Source organism: Astyanax mexicanus, chromosome 12 (genome assembly GCF_023375975.1).
Source record: "Astyanax mexicanus isolate ESR-SI-001 chromosome 12, AstMex3_surface, whole genome shotgun sequence".
NCBI lineage: Eukaryota > Metazoa > Chordata > Actinopteri > Characiformes > Acestrorhamphidae > Astyanax > Astyanax mexicanus.
The window spans coordinates 11,486,797-11,497,677 of record NC_064419.1 but is presented as its reverse complement, the minus strand read 5'-3'; the positions used below and the strand labels follow the sequence as shown (position 1 = coordinate 11,497,677).

The following is a 10,881-nucleotide window of genomic DNA, read 5'->3' as shown; positions in this document are numbered from 1 at the left end:
GTATACGTATAAGATGAAAGTATGAAACAAGGTGAGGCGCACATGGTCCTTGATGATCCTTGCCTATAGCACAGCTGAACCTGTGAGGTGGCTGCAGAGGTGGAAATGACCGCAATAAAAGTGTTTTTAAAGGTTAGAAAAAGTTCATGAACAAGCAGGACTGGTGGAAATGTGTCGTAACGAAAGCTGTTTTGGGACAGACGCATGGTATTTTCTGGGGATGCACCCCCTGCTGTACAACACTGAGGTAATGAAGTGATTACTTAGGTGAAATGGTAAAGCAGGAATTAATAGACATTTTTTTAATTATCTCTAAAAGATACTGTGATTGAAATCAATCGATTCAGTTCAAATCTGAGTTTCAAGTTTGTCATCCCTAAGGCTGTGTCTGAAATTGTGTATTTAAGCAGTACGTACTGGATTTGGATGTTATTTATTTTCCTTATATAATAAATTTAAGGAAAATTATTTTCCTTTACATACCCTTAATCACCAGCTTTATTTAATAAATTGGAAATATTTTTTAAAATTCATCATCAAATATAATCTATAAATTAAATATTGAATAGAAACATAAATCTAAACAGAACTTGTTCAGTATTCATGAAGTATGTTTATAAATGTCACTTCTGGTGCAAAAATTCAAGCAGTTTAGCTTTGTCTGTTTGATGGCTTGTGACCATCCATTATATACTAAGAACACATTAGTAAATAAAAAATAAAGTAAAAGAACAGCAACCAACTATTGCATACTTCATCTTTATTATTTAACCGTAACACATCGTTCTTAAAACTCATATATAACTTTATTTAACAGAGAGACAAAACATGACACAAAGAAAAAAGAGGAGTACGACTGCTGAGTTCAACCACTCCGGCCCCTAATGACAGGAATTCCCAGAGTAGCATCAAAAATCTGCAATGCAGAAGCAGCCTGAGGGTGAAGAGTGCGACGACCTTGGGCGTGTTCACATAAGAGATCATCACTGCTTAGCCTTCCAGCCTTGGAGAGCTTATACATTCAGTTTGCAGCCACTGAGGAACACATCACACTCTTCTACGCCTGCATCACCGTGCAGGCGTTTACCTGCAGAAAAATAAATACATTAATAAATAAATAAATAAATCCAATGAATATTAGTTGGAAATTTGCCCTAATGATAATCCACACAAAACATTTCTACCTGTTCTCTTTTATATAATTTTTTTTTAACACATCCAGCATGCGTAATCTTTGTATATATCGTTTGTGTAAGATTGTGTATGAAAAGCGATGCACTGCAAACCAAACATTATTTTCCAAATGTCAAAAAAAAATATTTGTCCATTCTTTTGTTTAATTCTTTTATGAAATCCTGCAGGCTCCATGAAAACACTCTGCCTGGATGAGTAGTTTAAAACCAATGTAAAAAAGGACCTGTTTGTTTTTTGCATTGTTGTGTATGAATGTCCAAAAGCAGTTAAAACTGAATTACAGACAAGGTATGACCGACAGTAGAGGTGGGGTAAATTTTTCTATTCGGACGTAGACAATTCTGAATCGAGTCACAAATGCCCAAAATTGATTCAGACCTGCCAAATTGTACGCATTTTGTGTAACGGGTACGCATTTTGATCTCCTAGTACGCTTGTACGATTCCATTTTTTAATGTACGCATATTGTTAGATTTTGCATTTTACCACATCATCCTAAATTTGTCTACTATTAGTTTGCTTACGGCCACTCAAGCTGTTTATCGATGCCTTCGCTTGAACGCTAATCCAGCTAGCTATTTTAGAGCCATCCACTACTTTCATCTACAATTCCTCCAAACTGTCGAAACAGTGCTGCTGTGCTAGAGCTGGGTGATTAATCGATTTTATAGATTAATTCAAATTTACAGTTAAGGACGATATGTTTTTATGAAAATCGATTTTCTCTGAGTTTAAATTTTCACCACCGACGCTCCCCTGAGCTTAGCCCCGGCCCTCTCTCCCTCCCTCACTCACTTTTTTCTCTCTCACAATGTTAATCCTTTACAGCTTCAAAAACATGTATTATGCAAATTAGGCGATGACGTCATGTAGCGACTTCTAATGACTTTTTTTTTGGAGATTTTAGTAGGGGGAAAAAAATTATTTAAACCGAAAATCAGTTTTTTTTTTTTTTTTTTTTTTTTTTTTTTTTTTTAAATCGAAGATTTTTTTTTTGGCCCATATCACCCAGCTCTACGCTGTGCTGAAATCTCTCTGATTTCCTTGTAGCTGGTTTTAGATAACCCTAACAACATTAATCCTAGATTTTTGCATGAATCATTTGATTTATTGAAATAACTATGCTTTTTTTCAAGTAAACAGAAATAGTGTCAAAGATGATTCATTATGAATCATTACAGATACTTTATTGTAAAAGTACCAAGTAGTCATGCAATTACGAAAAAGAAATCCTGTACAGAAGAAAGAGATTCCTACTCCTAACAATTAGCACTTAAATGTTTTAGCTCCTGAAAGAGGGGATACACCTCTGGTCATTTAGCCTAAATAAAAAGTGGTCTACCTAAATTCCACTAAGAGTTTTCTCTTTTTGCAAAGAACAAAACTTGTTGGACTTACATACAATATATACAGTGTATCACAAAAGTGAGTACACCCCTCACATTTCTGCATATATTTCAGGATATCTTTTCATGGGACAACACTGACAAAATGACACGTTGACACAATGAAAAGTAGTCTGTGTGCAGCTTATATAACAGTGTAAATTTATTCTTCCCTCAAAATAACTCAATATACAGCCATTAATGTCTAAACCACCTGCAAAAAAAGTTAGTACACCTCTAAGTGAAAGGCCAATGCATCATCTTTACCCTCAGCCTCTTCAATAAAGCAGTGGTCGTCTTAGAGGTGTGTTTGGGGTCATTATCATGCTGGAACACGGCCCTGAGACACAGTTTCCAGAGGAAGGAGATCATGCTCTGCTTCAGTATTTCACAGTTCATATTGGAGTTCAATGAAATGTAACTCCCCAACACCTGCTGCACTCATGCAGCCCCAGACCATGGCACTCCCACCACCATGCTTTACTGTAGGCATGACACACTTATCTTTATACTCCTCACCTGATTGCCGCCACTAGTGCTCGAGACCATCTGAAGCTAACAAATTAATCTTGGTCTCAGTAGACCAGTAATCCATGTCTTCAGCAAACTGTTTGTGGGCTCTCTTGTGTACCAGACTTCAGAAGAAGCACCCTTCTGGGGAGACAGCCATGCAGACCAATTTGTATGGTCTGAGCACTGACAGTCTGACCCCCCCATCTCTTTAATCTCTGCAGCAATGCTGACAGCACTCCTGCGCCTATCTTTCAAAGACAGCATTTGGACGTGACGCTGAGCTTCTCGTGCACTCAGATTCTTTGAACGACCAACGCGAGGTCTGTTCTGAGTGGATCCTGCTCTTTTTTAATACGCTGGATGATCTTGGCCACTGTGCTGCAGCACAGTTTCAGGGTGCTGGCAATATTCTTGTAGCCATGGCCATCTTCATGTAGCGCAACAATTCCTCTTTTAAGATCCTCAGAGAGTTCTTTGACATGAGTTGCCATGTTGGAACTTCAGTGACGAGTATAAGAGAGAGTGTATGCACACCATTGACATCTTGGAGGGAAAATGACAAGCAGTACTCAATTTGGACATTTAGGGGTGTAGTCTCTTAGGGATGTACTCAATTGTTTTTGCTGGTGGTTTAGACATTAATGGCTGTATATTGAGTTATTTTGAGGGAAGAATAAATGTAATGTTATATGAGCTGCACAAAGACTATTTTTCATTGTGTCAAAGTGTCATTTTGTCAGTGTTGTTCCATGAGTCCAAGGTATATTCCTAAATATCTACAGAAGGGGTGTACTCACTTTTGTGATACGCTGTACAATACATTTGACTGCAAAAATACATTTCCCACCTTCCTCATCCTCCACCTCCCATTGGAGGAGGACTGGGGCCTCCACCATGATTTATTCTGCCCATGCGTCTTCGCCCGGGGAATCCAGGAGGCCTGGGGAAGAAACAACCACATCAGACACATTAGACTTGTGGGTAACACTTTACAATGAGGGCGCATTAGTTAACATTATTTACTACATAATGTCTTAGCTAATTATTAATTGACACTACTTAAGGCATCATTATTTAATACAAAAGTATGCATCTAATATCTATATTCATTATCATTTAAAACATTCTTAACCCAAAAGAGCCCATGGTGCTGTATGTGCTTCACAAGCCATTTTTAAATGATGTGTACAGTTTTACACCATGTTCTCAGTTATTGTAACTCATGAAGTTCCTCATATATGTTATAAAAATATGTTATATTAAATTGTTCTTGTGTCAGTTATGTTACATCATGATTTTAACCTTAAAATATTAACAGTCATGTGCCCATAAAAATAATAATATTAAAAAAAAAAACTTAATGAGCTGCTCACTTAATTTTTTTTTTTTTAATTTTGAACTAGGTATCCATATTAAGAAATTGGTCTGGGTTCTTATGAGTTTATTCATAGTAACTTCTTAACTACTATCAATTAATAATTAACTGATGCATTACTTACCTAACCAGTTAACAAAGTTTATTACTGTAATGTGATTTGATTTATCAAATATAAGACAAATCATTGCTGCATGAGTGCCTTTATAAAAATCTTAAGATGCCTGCGTTCTTCTCAGATGTCTAATTCAGCATTCAGCTCTGACTCAATCATAAACATATCTGAAACCAACAGCTGCTAGGTAAAACCAAGAAAGTACATTTTCGATCTGCCCTCCTGGGACTTACCCTCTGCCATCGCTGAAGCGTGAAGATGCACCAGAGTTACCATCTTTGGACAAATCTGGCTGGACGAGGGACTGGAAGCTGGAGAACAGAAGATCAGAATTACAGATATTTTCACATTTAAAAGAGAAATTTGGTTTGAAATGGAATTGAGTTGTAGTGAAACAAGATGATGAGTACAGACTTTTAATGAATGGTTTCCCCCCAGCATTCCCAAATACAGCACTTTTAGCTGATGCTCACAACAGGCTTACAATGGTAGTGATGGGGGCATAGTGTTACCCATGCAAAGAAAGCACTATTTTTACGCCAATAATAAGCTCAAAGTAGCTCCACACTTTATTGGTAGAATTTTGAGGGCCCTGATATTTAAAACGAGGCACTGAGAACTTTGAAAATGCACAGCTAGTTTATTAAACAAAAAAAATCAGGACCGGGACATCCTTAATTTTTACTTCAATAATCATTTGTTTACTGAAATAAAACCTTTTATTATTAAAGATGATTTAAGCTACTCTAAACACCTTTGTTACTAATGATGGCAATCAGTACACACAAATAATAGGGGCAATACTCACAACAGGCCGATAAACTCCACTACGCCCCAAAAGAGGTCGCTAATGAAGGATAACCTCCATGGCGATTGGGTCCTGCTGTCCAGGACTTGACCTGAAAGAAAAATATATATATGTCAAGTTCTATACAAACAAAATTTGTTCAGCCACACTGCCAAAGCTTTAAATAAATCATCCAGGTTTATCATGGCTTTGTTGAAGTAACTGCTTTTTACCTTTTTACCTAGGAGTGCTTTGAAGATTTAATTGCAATCTGCTTCAGTATTACGAGTTATGATAGTTATGATAACTAATGAGGTCAAAGTGTTGGATGATCACCATATCCCACCTTATCCCTTTAATTCCTAACTTAGCCAAAAAGTATTGGCTGGAGCTCCATCATTCCAGAAAACACTTTGACTGTTCCATACCGACTGTTCACACTTTTTGTATTTTTATTTGCTTTCCTTTATAATTGTAGGCTAATTATGTTTGCTACGCTGATTTCCTGTCTTCTAAAGCACATAATGCTAACACTCACTATAGCATCACATCCACACACTGTTTTTAAGTTTAGCCAGGGTAGTTCACACTGGTTAATTTGGTCTTGGTAAAACAGCAGAATATCACACAGTCCACTTTCTGCTGTACTTTTGGCTGGTAGACTTTGGCTGGTAAAACAAAGACTCTATAGTCTTTGTTTTACAGGATAATAAATATAGCACAAAAAGTAAGTATATTTGTGTTTGGTTGATTATTTCTTTGTTGCTTCTTGGCAATAAAGCTTATAGGTTAGTAAGCCTGTTAATTTCTTTTCTCAATGGAGCCACATTTGTAAGGAACATGCATTTGTGGGATAAGCAGCAGAGCTGAGTATGTACTGAGGTTGCACCCACGTTTGGTATGATGATCTGGCTAGAGCCAGTGTGATAGGACAACTTCCAAACTGGTGTTCCTCAAAATCAAGTTATAGCATTATTTGGAGTGAACCCTGGTACCAGTATCTCCAAACTAAATGTCAAATTCCATATAACAGGGGATGTTAGGGACAGGCCGCGAAGTGGGCATCCTAAGAAGGTCCCCACGAAACGAGTCATTGGCATAAGCTGTTGGGCATTGGCAGAGAGAATTTGGAAAATTATTCTCAAGCTAGAGTTGAGGTTAAGGTTAATGCTGAATACATTAGGGAGGGATACAATGTTTTTTTTTATATATATTTGATCAAACCACGATATGACAGTACACAAACCAACAGAATGTTTAGTTTGTTTACTTAGGGGGGTGACTAAGCAGGCAAAGCTAATAAAAAAAACTGTCTTGGCTATTAATCTACAGAAATAGCTCTCATAAAAACTTTTTTTAGTTTTACTTTTTTTGTTTATTTGGTTAAGTAAAGAGCTACAGTTTATTTACAGTAAGCTTAGACCAAGCCATTAATAGGGTGATGCATTATATATGTATTTTTTCTGTTCTGCAAACTGATTTATAATTCTTTCAAACAAATCAAAAATCCTGCAGGCACTTTTGATCAAAATATAGGCAATTTAATGCAAATACCCCAAATCTTGTAATAATTACAGGTTATTTGAGTAGCCTAGTATCTCCTGCAACTAACAATATGTTAAAATGGTAAGCGTATCGTATGTTAATGGTGTGTGAGAACTAAGATAACATTTATATATCGAAACCGAATCATTACCGTGCCCCAAAAACCATAATATAAACCGTTGGGCCTAATGTATCGTCACATCCCTACAATGCATATATAGTGCATCAGTGTTTACGTGCGTGGGTCATCAGGATCATACTAAGCCATTACTATGAACAAATGTAACGTTAGATTAGGCGGAATTGATGGTCATATTTGAACCGATAACTAGTAAACTAGCCTCGGATACACAAAATTACGGATTTTAAATAATATAGAGCTACGAAATTAACAAATAAACAACAGGCTAACAACACAGAGCCTCTCCCCATTGAGGCCATGGTGAAGCTAGTTAGCTTAGCTAAGCTAACGCTAAGTAAACATTCTCCACTCTCCTCCAGTAAACAGCCACTGAATCAGTACTGGAACCAGACTTCAGGACTGTAATAAGCTCTAGTATAAATACATATGTTTAATATGTTTAATCTACAATCTGATTTTGCTGTTATTGAGTTTTTAGCTGGTTCCACTCACCATTAGACACGTACACCATCTCGCTTCCTTCTCTACTGTTTTGCTGCGGTGATGACGCAGCGCGGACCTGCGCGTACAGCGGCTGCGACACAGTGGGCGCGCCTGACACCGACACAGTGGGCGCGTCTGAGACCGACACAGTGCTGCCTACATAGGAGCTGCCTACATAGCAGAGCCGTCGCCAGAACTCTTTCAGTGGGTGGGCATATGGGTGTCCATGGGGGGGCAGATTTAAGCACCGATTTAAAGCAAGTTACAAAGCATATAAACATATAATAGAACTAAAATGTGTGTTATGAACTAATCTCACGCCTTATACCACACCCGCTTCTCAGAAAGACCTCATCCTGAACTGAACAGCCAATAATAGATTTAACTCTAATCACGTCAGACCACCACATCACAGTGAAAAGGATAGCGCACATGGATAATCAAAATGACCAATATGCCGTAAAAATCACATGTTTACTCACCATTAGAAAAGCTGTAGACGACGGGAGTCCGAGCAGAACCTCCTTAGGACCTTTTCTTTCCATTCATTTGTGCATTTTCTTGTAAGATCTCGCTCGAACGCTAGCTGCACAAGCTGTGCCTTCCGAATATGGTGCATAGAACGTCTGTGGTCCGTAAAAACATTCTTCAAGACTGAAAATGAATTCTCACACATGGCTGTGGAAGCACCAAACGTTAAAGCAAGTTTCATCGCAATCAGGACGCTTGGCATGGCTTCCAATGTTTTTTTGTGGTTCTGAAGGAGTCGTTTCAGAGTCCACTTAGTTTCTTTTTCGCGTTCCATTTGAGTTTAAAAAAATGTTTTTGCCACAACAAACTCTTCCTCCACTGTGGTAGAACCGGCCAGGTCTGTGATATGTTTCACAAGGTTTATGTCTAAAAAATTATCGGTTTTTGGATCAAAAGCAGCAAGTGCACGAGCAAGCTTAGTATTCCGTTCATTGAAACGCTGATTCAGCTCTCCAAGCACATTATCAATTGCACTGTAAAACAGCCTTCGTAATTCTGTCTCGTCAGTATCCTTCTGTGCAGTCGTACCTTCAACCAAATACTGACTCATATTCTTACTGAATGTACGTCGCCGTTTTGTGGGAGTCACAAGAGCATTACTATCTGTGACGGCACGCCAGAGATCAGCAAACTCGGTGTCACAGCGCAGTTTACGAACACATTCAGTAGAGCAAGCAACTAGTTCAAGTCCCGTTAAAAGGTCCATGTCCTCACCCTGGAGGAGCTTATTTGGGGGGTCTAAAAGCTTTAGCAGCTTTTGTACAAGACGTGCAATGAACATGAAGTTTGTCTCAGATATTTCTCGCAGCAGCCCGATAGCCTCCATCCTGATCTCAGAGCAGTATGCCCAGTCTGATTCAATCTCGGACAAGAAAGAAGTAATGTCCTGGTAAGATGCAATGATGGCAGATACTGTGGCGAAATGGCCAGTCCATCTCTGATCAAGCAGTCGCTTTAATCGCTCGCCCTTATACTGTGCTGCAACAGACGGCTTTCTGAAAAATTTGTACATGGTGTTACAAATATCAAAAAAATCCGTAATTGCCTTTTCTGCTGTCAGCGCGTGAACCACTACTAGGTGCAGTTGGTGGTTTAAGCAATGCACATAGGGTATTTCTCGACCTAGTTTCTCTTGTAATAACTTCTGGACGCCACCGTGCTTCCCTGACATTAGGGATGCTCCGTCATATACTTGACTTAGAATCTTTGACGTGCTCAGTCCAGCTTTTGTCAACTCCGTTATTATTGTGTCTGTCAGTGTCTTTGCATCTCCTGCACTGACAGTAGCTACAGTGAGAAGGCGCTCCGTTGCTTCATATAGTTCAGATACGAAGCGAAGAACAACGGATATGTTTTCACACCCAGTGGGGTCTCGCGTTCCATCTACCTTAATGGTGTACCATGATTCCCCTACTTCTTCCACTATGGCCTCCGTCACTACATTACTCAATGTGGAAATCAGTTTGTTCTGTATGTCCGGACTCGTGTACGTTGCGTTGCTTGGAATAGTTTTGACTATTTCTGCCAGTTCAGAGTCTTTTTTAATGGTGTAATCCAGGAGAGATAAAAACAGACCACTACCTCCCTCTGCCATGTCATCAAAAGCATCAGCATTTCCTCTTAAGGGTAACTGGTTTTCTGCTAGAAATCCCACAACATCAATAAGAGCAGAAACGTAGTACCTGTTTTTCTCAGCTGCTCTGCGTTGAGTAGAGTAGAAATCTCACTGTTATTTTTAATGCGCCTTCCATGCTCCAGCCAAAGCGTCATGCAAGATATATGCTCTTTCGAAGTGGAGTGTTTATGAAACCCTTTCTCTCTCTCTGTAGCATGTTTCCAGTCACGGTACCCCTTATGAGTGAAAGTTGAGTCAGTAGCACGAGCACCGCCGAACTTTCTGCACGGATAACAAAAGGCTGCATCGGCGTGGACGCTGTACTCTAGCCATTCTCGATTATGGTACCACGAAGCTACAAAAGCGCGATTCTTACCCTGAAAAAGACGTACGGGGTACTGATGCAGGGCGACTTGGTTGGGTTTTTCAATCCCAAGATCATTAGGGACCTGCTGTAAATGTCCAGAATTGTCCAAGCTGGAATCTTTACCGGTGGCGTTGCCTCCGCCGTGAACTTCAGAATTAGCATGACTGGAATTAGCATGTTCACTCCTCATGTCGAAGTCAAGCACATTTGTTTCAGCGTTAGTTTTTCCTTCGGCACCTTGGGTAGTGACTGAAGATGGCACTTGAAACCATTTTCTTATATCCATTGAGCTGTAGCTTAAAATGCTTGCTAGCTAGCAAGCTTAACTCTCTGGATAAAAAGTAGAGGTGTCTGCAAGGCTGTTATGTAAGCAAGACTGTTGTGCGCTGCTTATTAATTCCGTACTGAAACACTAGTTCGTTATAGGCTCGCTTTGTTTGTTTTTTGTATGTTTCAGAACATACATGAAAATTAAATGTTCGATTAAATAAAACAGTAAAATATTGCTAGATTCATATGTGTGATTTTGTTCCACATATAAATTATTTCATATATGAAAAAATGTTTTGGGTGGGGGGGGGGCACGACATTGTAATTGGACGGGCACTGCCCCCCAATGCCCGCCCTTAGCCACGGCCCTGGCCCAAACTAATTGGACAATGTTATGTTATTAAATATGACATACAGTGAATCTGGAACACATCTGCCTTTTCCTTATGCTGGTAATATTGCATACATTACGGTGTGTAGCCAGATTATCAGGCCGTTAAAAAAGAGCTGCGCTAACAGTTCCAGTTTGTTACTGGCACTGACTGCCAGGCAGGTAGCT

The 10,881-nt window shown here is 39.1% G+C and overlaps 1 protein-coding gene across 1 annotated transcript; it reads right to left on the bottom strand.

Annotated features, from left to right (window-relative positions):
* Window positions 1–743: 743 nt before the first annotated feature.
* Window positions 744–7,688, bottom strand: selenok (selenoprotein K). The gene is made up of 5 exons (XM_007237002.4): window positions 7,549–7,688; window positions 5,391–5,481; window positions 4,816–4,893; window positions 3,940–4,032; window positions 744–1,087 (listed from the first exon to the last, which is right to left on the bottom strand). Exons 1-5 carry the CDS (start codon window positions 7,565–7,567, stop codon window positions 1,084–1,086), a joined length of 285 nt encoding a protein of 94 aa, XP_007237064.3. The 5' UTR covers window positions 7,568–7,688; the 3' UTR covers window positions 744–1,083.
* Window positions 7,689–10,881: the final 3,193 nt, after the last annotated feature.